General features: G+C 51.9%; 7 protein-coding genes; 4 read left to right on the top strand and 3 right to left on the bottom strand.

Annotated features, from left to right (window-relative positions):
- Window positions 1-2,527: 2,527 nt before the first annotated feature.
- RCC_00168 (uncharacterized protein) lies at window positions 2,528-4,150 on the top strand (the record flags this gene model as incomplete). The annotated part of the gene is made up of 1 exon (XM_023765324.1): window positions 2,528-4,150. One exon carries the CDS (start codon window positions 2,528-2,530, stop codon window positions 4,148-4,150), a length of 1,623 nt encoding a protein of 540 aa, XP_023621092.1.
- A 1,366-nt stretch (window positions 4,151-5,516) lies between these two features.
- Window positions 5,517-9,214, bottom strand: RCC_00169 (uncharacterized protein; the record flags this gene model as incomplete). XM_023765325.1 has 4 exons in its annotated part: window positions 5,517-5,793; window positions 5,846-8,065; window positions 8,119-8,228; window positions 8,282-9,214. 4 exons carry the CDS (start codon window positions 9,212-9,214, stop codon window positions 5,517-5,519), a joined length of 3,540 nt encoding a protein of 1,179 aa, XP_023621093.1.
- Window positions 9,215-10,469: 1,255 nt separating this feature from the next.
- Window positions 10,470-10,750, top strand: RCC_00170 (uncharacterized protein; the record flags this gene model as incomplete). XM_023765326.1 has 2 exons in its annotated part: window positions 10,470-10,532; window positions 10,655-10,750. The coding sequence occupies 2 exons, from the start codon at window positions 10,470-10,472 to the stop codon at window positions 10,748-10,750; spliced, it is 159 nt and encodes a 52-aa protein (XP_023621094.1).
- A 4,224-nt stretch (window positions 10,751-14,974) lies between these two features.
- On the bottom strand, window positions 14,975-17,011 carry RCC_00171 (uncharacterized protein; the record flags this gene model as incomplete). Its single annotated transcript, XM_023765327.1, has 1 exon — window positions 14,975-17,011. The coding sequence occupies one exon, from the start codon at window positions 17,009-17,011 to the stop codon at window positions 14,975-14,977; it is 2,037 nt and encodes a 678-aa protein (XP_023621095.1).
- A 410-nt stretch (window positions 17,012-17,421) lies between these two features.
- RCC_00172 (related to transmembrane protein UsgS) lies at window positions 17,422-18,699 on the top strand (the record flags this gene model as incomplete). XM_023765328.1 has 4 exons in its annotated part: window positions 17,422-17,506; window positions 17,560-17,657; window positions 17,710-18,276; window positions 18,334-18,699. 4 exons carry the CDS (start codon window positions 17,422-17,424, stop codon window positions 18,697-18,699), a joined length of 1,116 nt encoding a protein of 371 aa, XP_023621096.1.
- A 295-nt stretch (window positions 18,700-18,994) lies between these two features.
- On the bottom strand, window positions 18,995-20,750 carry RCC_00173 (related to oligosaccharide transporter; the record flags this gene model as incomplete). XM_023765329.1 has 4 exons in its annotated part: window positions 18,995-19,049; window positions 19,101-19,261; window positions 19,325-20,048; window positions 20,101-20,750. The coding sequence occupies 4 exons, from the start codon at window positions 20,748-20,750 to the stop codon at window positions 18,995-18,997; spliced, it is 1,590 nt and encodes a 529-aa protein (XP_023621097.1).
- Window positions 20,751-20,982: 232 nt separating this feature from the next.
- Window positions 20,983-22,017, top strand: RCC_00174 (probable peroxisomal targeting signal type 2 receptor; the record flags this gene model as incomplete). Its single annotated transcript, XM_023765330.1, has 1 exon — window positions 20,983-22,017. One exon carries the CDS (start codon window positions 20,983-20,985, stop codon window positions 22,015-22,017), a length of 1,035 nt encoding a protein of 344 aa, XP_023621098.1.
- Window positions 22,018-22,073: the final 56 nt, after the last annotated feature.

A 22,073-nucleotide genomic window follows, 5' to 3' on the forward strand; every position in this document is an offset into this window, starting at 1 on the left:
CGCATCCGTATAGGGAAATCCTGCTAAGGGTGTAATTCCCTTATTCTTTCTAAGAGGGATTCCCTAGATAAGGGTTTAAAGGGCGGTGTCCCGCTCCTTTAGGGTCCCCTTATATAGGGTTCCCGATAGTATTACGTACGAACGATTAGAAATCCTCCTACGTATAGCTCGGCGTAAGCGCCTCGATATCGTACTCGTTATACTACGACTCCGCGGCGTCTCCTCCTAGCTATATAACGCTATAGAGGACCTTATTATAGTTACTCTCTAGGCTAGTAGTAGTATTAGCGAAGATTATCTTAAGTTAGCGTAGGAATTCGCGTGCCTCTTTAATAGAATCCCCTAAGAATAGTTTAGGATCCTTTATCTTAGGTCTTACGCCTACTCCGCTACGCGTATACGCTACGCTTAAACTCGAGGTACTTATAGTATCCGGATCTTCCTTATATAAGAGGCGCGTAGGTACGACGCCGTAGCGGGGTATAGTAGTAGCTACGCCTACGTCGGCGCGGTTACGATTACGCTTTATTTATTAGACTTCTAACTAAAGTTAGCGAATCGTCTCTTACTACTATAAAGCCTACTTCTAGCCTTTAAGGCGCTAGATTATCTTATTAGCCGTCTCTTCCTTATCGCGTTCGTTTTCTCCGTAATCTATCGTATCTTCGTCTAGAGTAGGCTATATAGGCTCTACGGTAGCGACTTCTTCGATATCTCCGTAGTTAGGGAGTTCTTCGACGCGTTCTTCTTCGTARCGCTACTCGGGAGTAGTCGCTTCGCGGGCAGCGCGCCTAGGGGCTATTCCGTTAGGATCTAATAGATCGCTACCCTTAGAGAGGAAGAAGAATTAGAATTATAAGGGTAAAGATGTAGTAATGTATTAGACACCCGTAATTACTCGATTAAAGATAAGACTAATTCTTATAGGTTAAATATACGCTATACGTAGGAGTTATATATACGCTAAGCCTACGCTAAGTAGTTAGGTTATATTATACTCCCTTCTCTAAGGTTAGTTAATCTAGCTACCTCTATTAATCCTATTATTATAAGGGCTCTTATACGGCCCTTACATCTTTACCGAACGGATAGACGGATAACTACCTTAGATTATAGTAGCTAGAATAGGTATTTAACCGTTTTACGAAGGCTAAAGCTAGCCGTAAGTAGAGGCTGTTATTTATTAATAGCTACGGTAGTTATCTAAATATAGGCTTCCTTTAATATTATCTAAGTAATCGTATTATGTTATATATCTATCTACCTTATTTAATATATAGGTTATAGCCCTTAGATATATCGTTATTCGCTCCCCTTAGTACGTTCTATAGCTAAGAGCTTAAGCGGCTATTATACTTCTTAATAGGCCTCTTATCTATATCTAAGAGGKACTTCCTTCGTATATTTAATACTATATATTAGAAGGCATTTATAGAGAAGAATATTACCTTAAGCTAGCTTAAAACTAGCCTCTAGCCGTTTAATCTATAGCAGGTTCTTAAATTACTAAAGGTTAAGGATATTAAGAAATAATCGGCTAATCTACTACCGCTTAAGTAGCTAGCCTTAGAAATAACTACTATTACTCTAACTTACGCTATTACTCTAACTTAGAAATAGAGGCTACTTAGAATCTTAGTTAGATAGGCCGTAAGTAAGGGAGACCTATATAAGGTTTAATTACTTAAGAATACTATTTTACACCTCTAAACTAAGAACTAACTACTTATAGCTAAGAATAAGGGCCTTAAGTAAGAGTTCGTATTTAAGAAGAAGAAGAAGCGAAGGCGTAGATAGCCGCTTTTTAACCTACCGAAGGATACCTCCGCTACCTCCGCTTAATTTTACTTACCTACTAAGATATAGGCTATATTAGCTAATAAGGCTATAGTAGAGGAGGCTAAGGTTAACGAGAAGGCTAAAAAGAACCTCTAAAAGCTTAATACGAAGGTTCTAAAGTAGTTAAAGGAGGATAAGGCTAAGCAAGCTCGTAAAGAGAAGGCTAAGTTAAAAGCCTCTAAATAGGCCGAGAAAGAGAGGCTTAGAGAGGTCTAGTTAGTATAAAAATAGGTATAGGATACTCTCTAAGCCTCCGTACGTAAGCTATAAAGGATAAAGAAGGATTAAGTTAAGATAAAGTCGTTAATTGTAGTATTAAAGCTACTAAGCTGTTTTCTAGCTACTCTTAACCCCTAGCTAATTACTCGCCTTATATTATAATAACGACTTTAGGCTTTTTATATATTATAGTATAGGCTTTTCTAATAATTTTAAGCTATTACACATCGAATTTAGACTAGTGGTTGTGACATAAACAGTTGTTAAAGGTTAGTAGTAATAAAGAAGGATTTGGTGCATTACGTAAACGGCGCACTTGGCCGGCATGACTTCTAGCTCGAGCTCACTTTCAGTAGAATATGCTACTTCACCAACTTTGTGCATTAAACAAGGATCATCCGCAGGCCAAGTGGTTCGCATGTTTGACTATTCACCTCACACCAACTGACATGGACCGACGGTGATGAAAATGAACAACGAGCAATTCCGCAAGCTGGTGCAGAACACACCGGCAAGAAAGGATAATGCCTCGCCTACAGACAAGACGGGGTTCGGGGCGAAGAAGTCGAGCCTGCTGGGCGGTATGACGCCGCGGCCAGGGAAGGGTTCTGTCAGCAGTAACAACGACTTTGYGCGCCAGATCCGTGAGCGTCACGCCTCTCTGCAGCCAACGAAAAAGTTCAAGACATATGCGCCCAAAGGAAGCAAATTCGCTGCAGGCTATGTCGACCGAGCAAAGGCCAGGCAAGAAGCACAGGACGCAGAAGATGACAAGGAGCAGCGTGTCAAGGCCCTTGAGGAGCAGGTGAAGCTAGGGCAGCTGCCTTTTGAGACCTTCGAAGCTCTGCGCGATCAGATCACAGGAGGCGACTTCGAGAGTGCACATCTGGTCAAAGGCCTGGATCGAAAGTTACTAGAGAGGGTACGAAGGGGCGAGGATGTCATGGGGGTTGGTGGGAGCAAAAGCGAGGCAAATGAGGAGGAACCGGTGGACGTTGACGACGAGCTCGATAAACTGGAAGAGCGCGAGGTGGAGACCGTCACACGAGAGAAGGTAGAGAAGAGAGGATCAATGGCTCCGACACCAGTCGCAGGTGTGAAGCGGACTAGGGATGAAATCGTGGCGGAGCTCAAGGCGCAGCGAAAAGCTGCGGCGGAGGCCAAGGCTGCTGCTGCTCCTGCTCTCGACGGCAGGTGGAAAAGAGTGGGCGAGCAGAACAAGCCCAAAATCGAGATCGACCATAAAGGTAGAGAGGTACTCATTACCGTGGGTGAGGATGGGGTCGTCAAGAAAAAGATTCGCAAGCTTGCGTTGGAAAACGCCGTAGAAGATAAATCTGCGGCCAATATGCCGGAGCCAAGTAAGGAGGTCCTCGGCGCAGACTTCGCCGTACCAGCGCAACCTATGCAAGCTATTCCGGACGATGATGAGGACGATGACATCTTCGAGAACGTCGGCACGGAATATAACCCTTTGGGAGACATGGATGATGACGGCGACAGCGATGACAGTGATGATAGCGACGATTTGGACAAGCCATCCAAGGATAAGACGTCTGTTGTAGCGAGTAAAGTGCCGACTGCAAATCCGACCGCGTCTAGCATTCCATCCTCAGAGCCACCAACTGACTTACCCAAACGAAATTACTTCAACGAAAGGAATGCTCCACAGGATCAGCAGCCCGTCGAAAATTTCAAGGACATTGAGAACATCATCAAGAAGGCGGCCAGACTTGGTGCTGCTGGTGCCAACGGGGATGGAGAGGATGGGCCCAGTGAAGACAAAGAGGCTCAAGCTGCTCGTTTGGCTAAACGCGCCAAAATGCTCGCACAAGAAGACCGGGATCTCGACGATATGGATATGGGCTTCGGGAGTAGCCGTTACGAGGACGAGCAGGAAGGGGGTGAGGAGAAAAGAGTCAAATTGTCGGAGTGGAAAGGCGGCGCTGCGGGTGGAGATGATGGTTGGGAGGATGACAAGAAGAGTCGTGGCGACAAACCGAAACGCAAGCCAAAGAAACGCAAGGGAGACGTCAACAATGCGGCCGACATATTCCGTGTGATTGAGGGCCGTAAAGCGGGAAACAAATGAGTAGCTTCAAGCTCTGGAGGACTTATTCTGACAGCGCGAATAGGTTCACTCACAAAATCACGACTTTATGATTTCTTGGCTCCCTCACCACACTGGCATGCAACAAACATCCTCACCACCTCGTCTCGTAGATCCATTCTGCAAGTATAAAGCACGTACTCGAAACGCAAGTGAGACTGCCACGTTAGTCTGCCCTGGGTGTGCCTATTGTGCATACGCGCCCGAGAGCCGGCGGGTACGGCTTCGCCCTTCTCTATAATCACACATCGTGAACGCCGCACTCGTTCCTACACTTTGCTGTGCCGCACGAGCAATGGCATGATTTGCTATATCATGCTGTTGGTTCGCCTCAAATATTTTCTGCGTAGGTCCCTCCACGTTCGAGCTTTCAACATCATCTCTCTCGCTCCTATTCGAGCACTCAAAGCACACTGTCTATCGTGCTCCCTTTCCCTCTACAAACAATTCCAATGGCAATCAAAATGGTACACTACGCCGCGGGTGGCCTGTCGTTCGGAGATGGGAGCGATAGTCCGGTGGGTATGATGACTCCGGAACGAATTTGGAGGCTTTTTGCGAAGAGTGCAAAAAGGAGCGGGACTAAAAGCATCTTCCTTRACTTTGGTGTTCGGTCTGGATGCCCAAGCGATGATATTAGTTCACCCTCGCCGAGGTAGTCATGGTCATCACATAAATTAGACTGCTGTCTTGAAAGGATCTGAAGGTTGATTGGCGTATTCGACGGTCCACTCTCATCAGCTGTGTGTGTGGTGGAATCGATATTTAGAAAATACGACTTTAAGATATACAGAACAGCTAACATTGACTACTGTACATGTTGCCTGCGCCGCAGAATGTAGTACGGCCGTTACCATCGTAAGCATACGAGGGGTCCGCTTGTAAGCCAAGGTCTCGCTCAATAGATCTGACAAGTGGGTATCAATCAAAACAGTGATCCGCCCAAAAGTAAAGCCTAGTCCCATCCGACCAGTAGATGGCAGGATAGATTGAGTTCGGGCCATGTTCTCCCATGATGGGCCCGAGAAAGGCGAAAGGTAATACAGGCAATGTAGTAGATGCGACTGACATGGACGACAGCGGTTGTCGCGCTGGAAGGTCTTGTCCGCTGGGCTCAGACGAGAAGCCCTAACGGTAGTAGCCTTGCGAAGCGCGCATCATGGAGCAGACCACATTGTCTGTCCCGTGGAGTTGGCAATTGTCCCATGGCAAAGGATATCCGTTATATGCTCGGGTCCACATGTCGCAGCTGCGATAGACTAGAACCCAATAGGGAGCGAGACGTAGCGAGTGGACGAGGTCGTTCCAACGTTCAGCGGCCAGGTGTGTGTCACATTAAACATGTCTATCATGCCATGCCGAATGAGTTACCAGCACTCATCGTTTCAACGCCTTCATTGCGGTATATCTCCTTGAGATCTTCATTTCTTTCGATCCCGAACAAAGTGTTGCTGAACTTCTCCAGAATTCCGCAATCAGCCTGGCATGTGGGCGAAATCGGCGAAAGTCGGCGCAAAAAGTCAATGGTGCGTTTGAGTAGTCGGTGATATTCATCTTCGGGAACCAGAGACTTGAATATGTTAGATTTGACGACGGCGGTAAGGACCAGCATGTTGCCAAATTGACTGCATCTCATTAGCTTGCTGTCGTCGAAATTGGTAAGCAATCATCACTTACGCGTGTGCAGTGCCGTGAATGTTGGTAACGATCAATCGGCTGGGTACATTGTCAAACGCGACAGTACTCTTCATAGCAGCATTGACGCAGCGCTGAGAGGCTCGCCAGACCTCGTTCTCACCCAATCGCTCGATGGCCTTGAAGAGATGAACTTCGGCCTGGTCTCTTTTGTCGCCGTAGCCATCCCTAGCGAGCTCCTCGAGAGGCACACCCCCGCCGTTTTTGAGCGCCGGGAGAATGTGGAGACCAAAGTCCAAGAAAGGCCGATTAATAACATATCGCGCTCCCCAATACTTTGCACGGAGCCTGGCAGCCAGAATGTCAGAAGGGGCTGGGTCGTCGTCTTTCCACGCAAGCTCCGGAGGAAGGCAGTCCCTCCAAGCGGTCAATATGGACTCATGCCCTTGCAGCATTTCTTGTACTTGTGATATCGACTGGTTGATGCAGTCAGTTCCGTACATCTGTCTATGGACCTCGTTGAGCTTTCGACGCAGCCACAACTGAGCCGTGTAGAACATGAGAATGTTGTCATAATCATCTCGCCGACCGTCCGGTTCCAGGGCYCTGTACGACTCCACTTCGTCTTCGGGCATGTTATTCGGCAGGCACAATCTACCCTCGATGTCTTGTATGCCGCKGTCAGGGAGCTTCATCTCGGCAAGAATATCACTCTCCAGCTGGAGGCAGCACCACGACACCAAAACGATCAGACTCTGCCGCGTATCCTTAATGCGCTTCTGGCCAGTCTCCAGTCGGGCTCGAACATCCCCGAAACCGTTCCAATAATCGGCATTGTACAGCTTGTAGCGGTCGAGCAGAGTGATGATGGCGCGCCCAGCCATGGTGATCCAGCTCATGCTCTCTTTTACGCGGGCCAGCTGACCTTTATACAAACCAGCAAGGAGAAACATCTGCGCATGGACAAGATCATTCCCATCGCCTTGCTCGCCGAGGATTTCAGCCGCTTTGGCAAAGTACGCGATACCGGGGATGACATCTAGGTTTCGTGGACCGGCGTATGAGTTGGGCGACGATCCCTCGACGGACGAGCGTCTACTGCGATGGCCTGCGTCGGAGTTTGGCGTTGGCTGTGTCACTGGAGTAGCGTTTGGTGACATAGGGGAAGGCTTGATATTCATTGATGCTGGAGAGCCAGCGGCACGATTGCCGGAGAGCTGATGTGCTACCATGTTATTGACATGTGCTTTGCTGTCGTGGACAATGGCTGGCAAAGGATCCCGGTGGAGGCATATCTTGCCCAACGCAAGGACCAGGAAGATAATGCAATTCGTCGGTGATCGCTCTGTGGGCTCTCTTCGCCATTCTGATTCAGATCCGTTCGTCGCCTCCGCAGTGGAGCCGTTTGAGCGCTGCCTTTTGAGCGGTCTTTGATCCGAATCGTAATTGGTGCCGACGGCGAACGCTGCGCGTGGGCGTCCGTTGCTGTACCTCTWGATAAAATTGTCGAACATTCTGCGTACTCGTCTCTTGTCCAGGAATGGATGCATGATGTGGAGGTTACGCATGTAGCTGTCGTACAGTTTATTGATGGTCGCAGCGTCCAGATCGAGTTCCCCATTTGCTTTCAACCCACCAACTCCAGTGTAGTCGGATCGCCCGCTATTTGGCGTCGAGGGAAAGCCGATGCCCCATCGACCATCGACATACTGCGCGGGGCCTGGGTTGGCATCAGGGCTCTGCTCATCGCTCCTCGCTGGGCTTGCAGGGCCACCTGGCTGAGTTCCATCGTTCTCGTCTATGCCTTCGCCTTTGGTCCAAAGTCGTAGAATTCCACGATCTTCGGCCTGCATCACATAACCGTCGTTGTATTGAACGCCAGCTGCTGTGAGAAGGGGTTTGATGGAAGGCCATAGGAGTAGCAACTTGTGTGGCGCTGTTCGATGTTCCTGTCTTCCAGCTCTGGGCCAGCCTGCGAGCTCTTCAGGCCTCATCGTATCAGCCGACTCGGCTCCAGCGGACGTCGCATCCATGTGGTCCCGACGATGAGAGTTGTTGGCATGATTAGCATGGTTGGCGTGATTTGCGTGATTGACATGATTGCCGTGGGATTGGTGCATAGGTTGCGGATGCTTCTCTTCCCCATTTTGCTCCACACGTCGTAACCGCGCTTCAAAGCTATCAATCTTGTTCGTCAACTCGTGCAGACCAGCGGTGTGTGCTTCCATGTAGCTCAACAGTTTTTCCATATTTTTGTCGGTTCTGAATGATAGTTAGCCAGTTCCAGTGCAAGAATTTTCACACTCATTTCGTACTTCGCAGGCGGCGTGTCGCGATATTGACAGGAAAGATGGTTTTCCTTGCAGAACGAGCACGGTGTGCCTTCGTCGCACTTCTGTTTCCGTTGCCTAYATTGCTCGCATGCCTGTTGGACGTTAGCTCGGACCGCCAAACCTAATCACGGAGCGCAGGACTCACTTGAGTGGCGCGCATTTGTTTGCGCTTCATCCCATACATATTGCTTGTCGCAGGCCCATAGTTACCTGGCGGATACATCGATTGTCCGGGAGGCGCATATCCCTGGTGCCCCTCCATAGTGGGCGTCATATAGTGAGGTGGTGGGGGATGTTCACTATGGTGTGGTGGAACGCCATGATGAACAGGCCCACCGTTCTGGGGATAGCCGTGATGACCGCCGTGTTCCATGTGTGGCTGCGCTGGAGGTTGTGAACCGTCCTGTCCGGAGGATGAAGGTGCGAAATGCGCTGGTGGCCCACCAGGTGTGACAGGCGATCGTTGATGCCCAGAGTCGTGGGAATATGCCCTGTTTATGGGCGCCGGAGTGGCATGACCGGACCGGACGTTGTTGTACTGCTGCTGCTGGTGATGGTATTCGGCCCCGGGGTCGCGCGAATCGTGCGGCACCGGCCCAGACGAGGGATGGCGAAATGGTGGTAGACTTTGCTGCTCAGACGCAGATGCTGGCGGCGCGTACACCGCGGACTGTAGAGAAGGCAGCGCGGGCCCTGACGCCTGCGGAGGCAGACTTGGTCCACTGGAGTAGGCGTGCTGTTGGGGAGGTTGTTGTTGTTGGTTATGCGCCGGAGGCGGGGGTTGGTGGTGCTGTGAGTAGTGGGGAGATGGAGGCGGCGGTCCTGTCTGATGCTGGCCGGGAGGAGGCCCTTGGCTATGGGGCGTAGGAGGCGGCGCGTATTGATGCTGCTGATACGCGTGGTGCTGCTGCGGCGGCGGCGGCGCAAAAGGCGGTGGCGGCGGCGGGGGAGGATGAGACTGCTGGTGCTGGCGCGGGTGCGGGTGCTGGTGCGACGCGGTCTGTCGCGGGTCGTGGGCGTGCGACGAGTGGACAGCAAGAGGAGGAGCAGCGTAAGACGACGGTCTTCTGGAGTCCATGTCCATATCGCCATGCCACGGTCAGGGCGGCGAGCTACTACCTCCCTCCGAGTCCGTTCGGATGCACGGGGATCGTGCGGTGCGGTTAAAGTGCTTTCACGGCCGCGGCCAAGGCAAGCTGGGTGATTCGCAGACTCGTAATTGACAGGGAATGCCGGGGATGGTGAGGCGCGCAGTTTGACACGACCCGTCTCTGGGTTGTCAGGACGGTGCTGTTAGGGCCAGGTCCGCGAAGCTTCGCTGCACCGAGGAGCTCTCAAAGTTCGACGGTGGCCGCAACGGTGCCGTCAAGGTGACCCCCAGCTCTGGGATTTGGAAAACTGAGCGAACCTTAACTCTTCGACTAGCGGGCGACTGGTCACGGACACGGCGGAGGGCAGACCCGTTGATTCGCGAAGAATTGTTGGTCGGAGCCGACGTTGCGGCAGGGTAAACAGCACCGCAGCACAACACACAAGGCCAAGCTCGGCGTGGGGGAAATCGCTTCGGCCGGTCTTACCCTCGAGGGATGTCGTTGCGTCGTCGACAATGATCGGGCGTGTGGATGTGCGTGTAGATGATAGGGCACGGTGGGCCAGCTGCGAGGCCTGCGATCGATCCTGGCAATACCTAAGCGCAGGCGCAGGAAAACACCCATCATCTCTCACCGTGGCCAGGCGAGCAGGTCACAAATGCACGGTCTTGTCTTGTCGGTGAAGCCGGCACTCTGGGTTCTAAAAGCGCCTTCCGTGCTAGTGTACTGGGATCGTCCGCCATTTCAGCCTGCCGATTCGGACATGTCAGATCTGACATGATGAATCGCGAGGAATGCTTGTTGCGCGCTCGCGTGTCCAAGCCGCCAGCAGTGGGAATCTGATTCCCTGTTGCGCAGCTCTTCGGATTCAGGTCACTGACCCAAAGTGCCAGCGCTGTCGCACGGCCTTCGGTTGCACAGAGATCTTGCCGGACAGATGAGGTCCATAGAAAAGCCAATTGAGTCGATTGACCCTCCCGGGCAGGCGGTGGCGCGTGGCGTTGCAGCACCGCCAGCAGCGCGTTAGATCCATGCGGCTTTTGATCGGGAGCTGCACAACGGTGTGGCATGTGGAGCTTCTTCTTGGCCGTTTGTCGAACGTGTGACCTTCAGCGTCACATGCACATTATTTCAATCATCGAGATCCATGCGACGTCTGATTAGGTTCCAAGTTGGCTCGGTTGACTGAACCACAGCTTGGTACCTCATCCCGTGAGATTTCTGAAGTCTGGGTTACAGAAGATGAGGCCACGTTCTTTCACAACACCAGCGCCCGTTACTTACGTTCCTGCGTTCATACACCAAGTACGTGAAACGCCGCTTCTTAGTGTGAACAGTGCGACCAATGAAGTCGAAGATCAGAGTTGTACGAACTTCACTGGGTAATGGACAAACATGCATATTCTCTGACGAACGCTTTCATGCAGGCTCCAATTGTAGCCACATATCCTACATGGMCTGTTAAATCTAATTTCAGCTCGCGTGTCAACTTATTTAAAAGGCACTCTTCACCGCGATGGTAACAGTACTAGGCTTAGATATCGAAGCACAACGCGGCATAGTATGATAGTTGTTAGGATGGCGCTACGCTACCATCAGAGGTCATGTCTTAACAGCTCACTTGCTAACTTCATTCCACTAGATCTCCGCTGCTCCACTTTACGTGATCTTTAAATCGTTCCAGACTTGCTCGGCGAGTTCGATCTGCCACTCGTAAAAGTGGTAGAAAATCTCATCTGACACCTTTGCGAAACCGTTGACCGAAGTCCATGACGACCTAAAGATATAGCGGCGGTCCACAGAGTTGAACAGCTGTATATACCGCGATTTCGGAAGCGTAGCGCCTTCGATCATTATCTTTCCGCATCCCTGGCGGCGATTAGCAGCGCAGCGCAGTTGAAATCACATCAAATGGGACTTGAGCAGATATCTCGAATCTTGTGAGGATCTTCCCGAAGTTGTATGAAACACAACGCTGCGTGTTGATGCCCAACGTAGAACTAGGCAAGGATTAAGAGCCGACTAGAGGGCGTCAAGTTACCTCAAGTACCATCTACGCTACGCTCGAGGCGACTCTCGACATTCGGCCAGTTACGATGCTCACACTTCGTATAGCGTTGCAAGACGTAGGTAGATGGACGTTTACGATGGTTTGCCCGCAGCTTTCGTGGCGTTATCAACACTGAGTGACTGAATCCCCCTCGGTGATCTTTCGTGATATATGTGTGTAGTCAGTCTGAACTTCGGTCGCGGGAGTAGCCAGCCTTCCCGCGAGACATGTCTCGGATCATCGAACGCTATAGGTGCAAGTGCCGGCCTCGCTCCACTACCCTACTGGGTAATGTAAAGTTTGTGATGTGATACAGAAGATGAAGCGACCATGCACCCAGCGCGTCTGCCGCCGGCCGGCGGCGCTGGTCGACCGCGATGACAACCGCTCACATGATCGTTCACTGCTGCGGCTAGGAGATCATCAACTGGGAATTTCGAGGGATCAGGGGATATTATACTCCCTGGCGAAATCAGTAAGTTATATGCAACTTGCAACCCAGAAATCTGGCATGCTTTGGGAGCCGTGACCAGAAATAGCGTCGGCAAGAGCGAACGTGACCGGTCCGACGTGTTGCCCCGTTGCGCTGTACGATGTTCTTATCCGTGCTTTAACTTTGAACGGGCAGAAGTCCAGAATCCCCAGCGTCCACAACTGAACGGTCTCGGAGTTCAGCACCGGCGGGAGCCACGTCGAAAGAAGAGAGGAAGGATCTTCGCCTCGAATACAAAGGCTTGTTACAGTTCGAACGAAGGAACACTCATGCCGAACATCATGAGGTCAACGATTATTTTCCCCCATGGGCTTATCGCTGTCACAGATCACGGACATGTTCCCCTTTGTACTGACCGTACTCCAGCTGCACTAGATGACTTATTAACCCTGTAGATTAATGACATAACGTGGGTGAGACCGTACTCATTTGCATGGGTGCATGCCTGACGACAGCTTACATAGTCACAAAAAGGACACAAATGCCATGCGCGTCACGATCGCTTGGGGATGATTCCAGCATTCGAGTTCTCGGACATACAATACTTCCTCCATTKATGCAGTCTCACAGTACATTCAGCTCCGTGGAGTCTCACGATCAAGACCTGCTTCGTACTGGCCCAAACAACAGCGCCAAAAGCCGCTCCAGTCCATATTTCGCCACATTTTCAGAAAACGCGCACGAGGCATGAAAGTATAATGTTGGAAAAATCACCTTCAACACATCCTCATTTACATAGTTTCCGGTTAGAGCTCTGCCCTTACAGCCGTGCTGGATGCTAAAAACAACAGCCGAGCTTCCCATGTAGCAGATTGATGATGATCAGAGCGACCACTTTCAGGTCCTGTGCTTGGTAAATATCTGATGACGTTCAAATCGATCGTGACCCTTGGTTGCACTGGCGCTCGACTTGGGCCTGTTGTTAGAAGTGGATGTGTTTGTTACACGTTTCGGCCGTTGTTCTCAAAACAACTGGTCACATCGACTCAAGTTCGACTAAAGAGATATTGAGATTGCCTGGCATACACCTTCCAGAAGCCAAGCGCGCAAGCGAAGAAGCCTTGCGTACAGCTTCTGCAACTCAAGATGCATGTTACCTCCTCATCGACCCCTTTGCCGTCTGCGAGCCACATGAGTATTTCTGGACCATCCAAGCATACGAGACCGCCGCCCACAGCGGTCTCAAAATGTTGGTCCGCAGTGGATATAGGAGAAGCTCATCCCTCGGACAGTTTAGGAAAGGATTCCGTGGTCATGTCCAATCAAACAGGGCGAAGCATGTTCGGTGCAGCCGTGTGCAAGAACGGTTGCGGCACTCTTCCATTCCGCTCATGCCTGTACAAYTCTGGAGTCGCGGTAGCATGGGTTGGGAACATCCAGACACAAGTGCCGGCAGATTCATGGTTGCTGGCGCAATTCCGAGCGGCTGGCTGGAAACGTTGGGGGCGATGACAATTGGGGCCTGACCTCTCATTATCGGGAGCCTGGCCCTGCGTACAGTAGACTTTGTACTGCCGAAGTACACCGCAAGGATACGGGGGCCACTCCCACGAGGCGGATAGAAAGAGGTAGGGGTCCCTTCGGGTGAGACATGCGCGAGGTGGCCGTTCTACTTGTTTTCAGCGCCGCAGGTTCATTGCGAAGTTGTGGTATAAAGCACAATGGGGAATGGAGTAGTGAAACGCTATAATCCTAGCAGCCTCGAACAGCGTGTCTCGCCAACATCAATCCTCGGAGATAGTGGGAACAAGGTTTAGCTGCCGTATTCTCGCGTTTTACCACTCCGATGCACCAAGGTGTTGTATTGGCGCCAGGCTGGCATTGATGGAGAGCCAAGCTCCAAGTATCAGTCTACAGATGTTGGCAGCATTCTTTATGGTAACAGGCGGGGATTCAAGGTTCCGGACGCTCTCGTATGATTATGAGAGGGTTGTATGCGCAGCAAAGGCAGGCATTGACGTYGACGCTGTCAAGTATGCAGCTGCAAAGGCCTCCGATTCTGCGGTCTTCACCTTACGGAAGCCATTCTGTGCGGTGCTGGCATATGTGGAGTGACAACACAAGCGAGGTTGAACTCCCAGGAATATCGATGGCAGAGGTTCTGAGTCGAGTCGTGAGACCGGGTTGGAAAGCCAGCACGCAGAGCCGATAAAATCTCGGCGCGGCGGCCAAGTCAACATGGAGTCTCCAAGCCGTACCGAGTGGCAGCGATCTGGCCTCGACGATTGTGCAAGTAGAAGCAACAAACCAGCGCCTGGACCTGCACTGTATGACTAGCACATCCTGAGATGCGGCATGCAGGCAATACCAAGTTCCATCTCACGAAACCGCCCGAATCTCGTATTTCATCATTCACGCCACTGACACAGCCTGTTATTGGGTTGCAACCCAATAACAAGGAAAGCCAAACGGAGGCTTAATACGTGTCGTGCTCGAACGCGTGACCATCGACTGACCGACTTTGCGGGACATCGTGTGAGATCACCAGCCTATATGTTCATGCGGTCAGTAAAATGCGGGGAGGCGAGGTGTTCGAGTCACGTCGTCCTCTTGGGCATGATAGGCGTCCGAGGCGTATTTGAAGCACTGGTGGAACTCGTGCAGATGCTGCTGTTGTTGGGGGCGAGCGGTCGATCCCAAAATCGCGAAATCTCGCTGGAACGAAGGGCGTGCTCTCTTCCATCCGTGCGCGTTGTTTTGGCGTGCTCTGATTTTGTGATGTCGTCTTGGAAGTAGTGATTGGATTGGGGAGATGGCAGTGGAAAGAAGGGTGATTGATCGACGCCTGTACATTTCGTATTTGCTCGCATTAGAACTAAACACTCCTCAAGTCTCCTCCACGCTCAAGCACACAGAAAGCTACGAGCCATTCGAACGTACAGACCAAACACAATGCAAAACTTCGCATACCAATCATCGTGGCGAGATCAAAAGTGTATGCACTACCCCAACCCTAACCCTGACCTAGACATGGTTGGCCATGTTGGAAGACAGAGTCACCGACGACGAGCCGCACATGTCCAATACAAACACCAAAAGAAACAGAAGAGAACATCAAATACATTAATCATTGCTCATGCAAAGCCAGCATTCATCATCGCATCCTCTGAACCAACATCTCATCAACAGTCTACTGTTTCCCTGATCATCAATGTAGCCCAGAAAGAATATCCGCGCGGCACCACCTGCACCGAGAGATAGAGCTCACCCCTCGTCCCATCTGACCCTCTCTCTTAACCCCAGCACCGATGAAAGTCTCACTGGACTATCAATGGGGACTCCAAAATCATCCTCCAGTTCATCCTCGCCTACAGGCTCGTCATCATCGCTAATGCCATAGTCATCATCGCTTTCCAGGATGTAACTTCCGGGAACCCTACGTCTCTCACCTCTAGGGCTCTCATAGAGAAGGCTGGAAGGGAAGACGCCCTTGGCGAAGCGCGCCGCGATTCTCAACATCAGCACCACCAAATGCGCGGGTGGACCGAGGAAGACCGCACACGCTTTCTTGACAAGAGCAGTAGCGAGATACTGCTGTTGCTGTGAAGACTGGCGCGAGATGCCACTAGACTTGTGCGAGAGCGTCCTGGTGGATGTGGTGGTGTTGGAGTTCCGCCTATTGGGAGGGCTCGCCCCGTGTGTGGAGGTCGATGYCTGGCGGATACAGGGGACGAATCCCGATGTCGTAGTGCCGCCAATCGAACGACGGGCTTGAATCCTTGCTTGAATCTGGGCAAAGGGGTCTGGATCAGTGTCTGGTGCGATAGACACGTGTGGTGCGGTTGCTGGTTGGAAAGTCTGGTTCCGAAGCACGGGTGTGGCGTCGGAGACATGTGGTATGGCCGGTAGCGAAGCGAAATGATCTAGGGGTTCGCCGTTGCCTTCCGCATCAGCATCAGCTACGTGAAGTGTGGGGTCGGAGATTTGTGGGACAAAGTGTGCAGGCTCGGCAGGCGACTCCACGTTGTTATCGACTGTGACAAATCGGTCTCCAATCGGTGGACGAGCATGCATTGGCACATCGTCCGCAATGCGCACCTGCCCTGCCTGCCAATCGGAATCGGCTCGTAGATCCGGTTCCGGACGAATATTCGGTGATGACGAGGATTCTTCGCGACGTTGTCGGAGCCGAGGATTGTGAAGAGGAGACCCGCTTCGGTTGACAGCTCCATCGTTCGGTGTGATGTGATCCTGGTATTCGAAACCTGCGCTGGAATCCGGGGGTGATGGTGGCATATCGGTTGGGATGGCCTGAAGAGTTCTGAGCTCACTCCTATCATTGCCAGCCATCACACTGGTTCGTAGTCGTGAGGGGGTAGTCGAGTGTAGCGGAATCTGCGGTGGAGCAGTAACCGATCGCATTGTCAATCCTTTGACCCTGTCCCGTACACTCGGCCGCGAGGGGGTCATGGCCCTCATCTCTCGCACCACGTCTTCAGTCTCGGCCTGAAGAGTAGCTGATACACCACCCACCTCCTCCTCCGCACCCGCTGCATCGCCAGCGTCCTCTTCCGAAAAGCTTCCCGAATCTGCTTCACTCGTGCTCGAACTCGGCGGATCTCCGCCGTCTTCTGGCCTCCAGCTGTAGGCTCTATCCTGCCTCCACTTCTTTGCAGGACCGTGTGTGGTGTTCCTTCTCTTCTTTTTCTTGACCTGTTCTTCAGGGAGTCGGACCTCAAAGGTTCTCGAAAAGGGGCATGCCGTGCGCTCGTAGAACAGCACCTTCTGAAGGGTGGCTTTGAACTCTTCCACCTGCGCCAGCTCCTCCTCCGTCTCACCGGGCAGCTCGATGCGATAGTAGGTATCGGTGAGCACGCGCATAGCAAACTTGCTCACCCCATCAACACACCAGCAATTACTCCGCGGGAGGATGGCGTGCAGCAGTGATCCGGAATGGAGGAAGGAAACTGAGCCTGGCACACGGTAAATCTCCAGTGGGCCCGAGGCCAGCGTCTGTTCGGTCAGAGTCGCCCATGGCAGCGACCCCTGGGCTGAGCCTGGATGTGGACCGCCGCTACTACTGCTGGGTCGGGAAGGGGAAGCGCAGTGGAACTTGACAACCTTGCTGTTTGCGTGCGTATACAGTGTTTCGATGCCCGCTGCTTCACCAATCGCTGCCGTCGATGTGCTGTTGTGTGTCGAGGCTCCTCGTGTCCTTGTGGGCGTAGTGAATGACCTCCCAACGCCGACGCCCGCCTTCCGAGGGGTGCTATCGGGAGTCGAGGGGCCCGGGGTAGCCATGGCRCAGTGACGGACGCATTGGTAGAGATATTGATGTCGATGCGTTGCCCGGCGCAAAGAGGCAATTCCGCTCCTTTGTCGCGACAACGCGCTAAAAGTTGAGCTAAAACCATGTCACGCGTGTGCGATCGTCTCCTCTCGTTTGCTTCACATATACCTATGTTTATAGCTCCAGCTTCCTCTTCGCTTGATCGTACTGGTTGATTGCTCTCGCRGTCGGCCGTGCTGAAGTCACTGCACCACGTGGGCTCGACATGGTTCCCTCCAGTTCGACATGGTTATCTTCACCCAACGCGGCTCCCCCGGAGCTTTGACAGAGAGGATCGACGTCACTTTGCCGCGTGTTCGACTGTTCCTTGAAACCATCGCTCTGCCGTCAAACAACATCAACACCACCACCAACAGGCACGATGAGCAACTATGGCCGCTTCGGCAGCTTCGAGCTCAACAGTATCTTTCGTGGGGCTCAGTTGACGGTAGTTGGTGCCAATAGAGGTAAGTTAACCGGAGACTGTTGAATGGTGGGTGGCTCTGATATCCATCGCTAGCTCTGCAAAACCCCGGCATATTCACGAGTGACCACTATCGACAAGCGGCGCTCGCCGTAGCAGCTGGAATTGCCATCCGGCTGCTCGTTGCCATTCCGGTTGGTGAAATGGAAAGCCTGGCAGCAACTGCCGTCATTGACAATGCCTTAGACATTGGGAATCCGCTTTCTGATCCGCTTTCTCGGCCTCTTTGCCAACCTTCAAGGATCGACATGGGACGAGGACATCATCGAAGGCGTAGAGTTCATCGAACACTCCGTCTTACAAATCCCGTTCTTTCTCATGTCATTCATGAGGTATCTCTCGCCTACCATGGACATATTGTTCATCGACTCTCTAGACTGGGTCGACCGAACCTACCTCAACAAACACAAAAGCGAAGATCCTTCGCATCTCCGTGACATGTATGCGCCAAACCTGCGCATGTATTCGCAGCACGGAGAGACCGCAAAGAAGAAGGATCCCAAACAGGCAATGGTTGCCTTTCTCATGCGATTTGGGAAGAAAGCGATGCTTTCATTGGGCATCTACCTTCTATCTTTCTTGCCATATGTGGGTCGCTTTGTACTGYCGGCGGCGAGTTTCTACACGTTCAACAAGTCCGTTGGATGGCAGCCCGCTGTGCTCATCTTTGGCAGCTCCGTCTTTCTTCCCAAGAGATACCTTGTTATGTTCTTGCAGAGTTATTTCTCCAGCAGGAGTTTGATGCGAGAGTTGGTATGTTGTATCACCATGCTCACTTCAGTTCTCACAATGGCTAATACGGTCGTACAGCTGGAACCCTATTTCTCCAGGATCCGCTACACCTCTGAGCAGAAAAAGGCCTGGTTTCACGATCGAGAGGGTGTCCTTTACGGCTTCGCAGTAGCATTCTTCGTCTTTCTCAAGATCCCACTTCTGGGCGTTCTCATCTATGGYATTGCAGAGGYCTCCACTGCTTATCTGATCACCAAGATCACGGAGCCGCCGCCACCACCCCAGGAGGCCGAGGAGTTCAAGAAGAAGGATGTTAAATGGGTCAACAAGCACGAGTTTCTATCCCTGCCTCTGGATGCAGTGGATATGCTCAACGTGAAAGTGRAGGAGCGCAAAACGAGTGCTACGAACACCGGTGATATTGGAAGCAAGAAATTTTCCTGAATGGGCCTGTTGAGGGAGCAATGAAACGTGAGCAATGAGTGGTGTTTTGAACTACGCAAGGCCGACAGTCAGGGGAAACCAGTCCAACCAGCTCATTTCTGTCTGCCCTGTTTGTAGCATGACAAGGATCGCGCCCGTGGAAGTCTGAGGGCGGGTGGTCACGATTAGTGGACATGTTGTAGGATGAAATACGAATTTAATGAAACATGATAGATCGGTAGGCAGTGCAAACGCCATTGAGAGTTCCCTATGGAACAAGATATCATCAGCATACCGAAGCCATGTACAGCGCTTGCTAGCCTCGGAACCGCTTGAAGCAATCCAACAAGAAGTGGCGCTCAGTCACAACGCTGGAAACTCGGTTAGCCTAGGTGTGATTACGGTGGAGGTAGTGAACTCACACAAGTAGTGCGAAGGCACCCCCTATACTCCCAACGCGGAGAAGCTCGCCTATTATGCCATACTCAGCCAGCAAAGAGCTCGTCCGCGATAGTAAACTTGGGACCATAGCTGTGGCAGCAATTGCATAGGCATTCGGCAAAAGATCTGTTGCTTTGAAGTCCTATGATACACAGTCAGTCTAGGCCAGGCAAACAACAAGAACTTTGTTTTGTGGTTCGCTTACAATACCATTACGGCCGAAGAATTGCTTCACAAAGGTCAGATTGAATATGATTCTCAGCCCCATGTTGACGCAATTGGCCCAAACCAGTCCCTTTGCGCCCAAGTTCAGCACACGCAGAAACACGTAAGCGCTGGCAATGAATCCTGCCGAGAATGCGCCCATCCAGATGCTCTGCCAGTGAAGGTCCTTAGTCGAGGCCGTGGCGGCCACGAAGGCTTCGCTGACGCCATTAATGGCGAGAAGGGGTATGCAGTAGCAGTAGGTACCCAGAACGTCCCCTGCGCCGGATTCCGACCAGCGAGAGCCGGCGACAAGGCGCAGTAGAAGCGGTGCTGCGGTGGGTCCGACGGCGAATGCAATCAAGGATACGATTGTGTAAACTCGCAGGATGTCCCGAAGAATAGTTGCAGCTTGATTGAGAGATGCTGGTGGTGTCTTCTGCTTCTTCTCGGAAGTTTCCACTGCTTTTGTAGCCTGCGGAGCACACAGCTTGGCAAAGAGGTTCCTGGTACTATCCTCTATCGGCCGGAAGACCATGCGTGCAATCAAGCCACCGTAGTTGGCAGACAGTGCGTACATACCCTGATCTTCAAGTGAAGCGAGAGTGCTAACAAGGATGTCGCCTGAGGTGAGGACATATTTGATGCCTGATTGCACGTACAAGGAGAGAGAAAGATTGAGCAGTGGTTTGGAAAATAGAGCGAGAACAAGGCCAGCGTTAGGACTACAAGAGGAAATCAGAGATATGCTTACAGGTCGAGGTGGAATGTACACACCTTGGCTTCACGACTTGCGGCAGAAGGGAGAAACCATGCTTCTTCGCGACGGGTGCCGTTTGCCATAGATATACCAAAGTGAGCACACAACAGAATGTGAGCTCTCCAGCTGCAAAGGGTAGCACCCCAAGCTCAAACCCTTTGTAGTGGCCCCAAAAGACTATTGTAGCAGTAACAAAGGTCTTGAAAACAACAGCTGAAGCCTCAGCAGCGGCTCTCGTCTTGTAAAGCATCTTTTGCTGAACAGCGACAAAGGCTGGCTCGGACAGCAGCTCGACAAGGGCGGCTAGCTGGCAGATGCGAAGGGCCTCCACGAAGTAGGGCACATCCGGATATTTTGTGCTGAGATACCCCTGACCCATAGCCAAGACGATTGGGAATCCCCCAGCAATGCCTAGGTAGGAGAGATTAATAGCAGCTTGGATGCCACCTTCTGGCTGACGTTGACATGCTACTCGTAAGCTTTCCCGAGCAAAATGATGAGCCGAGATGATGAAGAGTTCCAGCTGAACTGAGGCGCCGAGTAGTGCTGGAGAGAGGAAACGGAGCAAGACCTGATTGAGGGCGAATGTGAGAGCTCTGGAAGATATTTGCAGGAGGATTAGGAAGCCTGCACCTCTTGCCGAGGAGGAAACGGCATCGGAAGACATTTTGCCAGGAAACGTCAAATAAGAGGGAACATGTTGTTGTTGTTCCGGAGAGAAAGTTGATGTGTTTGCTCGTACAGAAATCGTAAAGGCCTGCTTCTTGGCACGTGCATGATCGCCTCGGTTCGTTCGCAGTTCGCACGAGCGCTTCCACCTCTTCGACGTCAGCTCTTCGACCGCCACGGAAATGTGGACATAGGRCTCTACGGTTGCCTGATTGGCACCACCGACCGACATGCTGGAATTTAGGACCGCGGGTTTCAACCCATATAGCGTCAAGTACTCACCCTTCTTCGACAGCCGCCTGGCCGTCAGCGCAGGAGCCAACTTTGGACTGGTCGGGAATGGACGACTGTTTATTCTGAATCTCACCCAGAATGGAATTGTGTGCGAGAAGTTCTTTGAGACGCAAGATTGTCTATTTGACACTGCCTGGTCTGAACAACACGAAAACCAGCTTCTCACGGCAGGCGGAGATGGAAGCATCAAGCTATTCGACATAGGCGTGGGCGAATTCCCGGTTGCGGGTTGGCAGGAGCATGGAAGGGAGGTCTTCTCTGTACATTGGAACTTGATTGAAAAGGCGACGTTCTTGTCTTCAAGCTGGGATGGTACGGTCAAGATATGGAGTCCAGAGCGGAAGGAGAGCTTGATGACTTTGCCTGTGCATTCATGCGTATACTCGGCGCAATTCAGTCCACACCACCCACAGATTGTCACATGCGTCTCGAGAGACTCTCATCTCCGGGTGTTCGACCTGCGCAGCAAGCCGAGCGCACAGAATCACCTGACTCTGGCTATTCCCATCCATGCACCACCCAAGGTCCCAGTTCCAGGACTTCAAAATCGAAGCCCTGGGCCGACTGAATGTCTCACACATGACTGGAACAAGTATCGGGATTCTGTACTGGCCACTGCAGGTGTGGATGGCGTTGTAAGAACCTTTGACTTGCGTGTACCTTCTGGACCCGTCAACTTTTTGACTGGTCATGACTATGCCGTACGCAAGATCAGTTGGAGTCCTCATTTGAGCGATGTTCTGTTGAGCGCTAGCTACGATATGACTTGCCGCGTCTGGACAGATGGGAGCAACGTTGATCAAGGTGGCGGTGGTGCAGGCATGGGCAGGGAGCTTGGACGAATGGACAGGCATACCGAGTTCGCCATGGGAGTTGACTGGTGCTTGTTCGGCGCAGAGGGCTGGTGCGCAACATGTGCTTGGGACGAAAGAGTGCTGGTGTGGGATGTGCGAGATCACATGAGGACATGAAAGCAAAGGAATGCTTCGCCATATCGAGGCGATGAGCGCCGCCTTACCAGTAGATG

This window comes from Ramularia collo-cygni (genome assembly GCF_900074925.1).
Source record: "Ramularia collo-cygni strain URUG2 genome assembly, contig: RCC_scaffold01, whole genome shotgun sequence".
In the NCBI taxonomy this organism is placed as follows: Eukaryota; Fungi; Ascomycota; class Dothideomycetes; order Mycosphaerellales; family Mycosphaerellaceae; genus Ramularia; species Ramularia collo-cygni.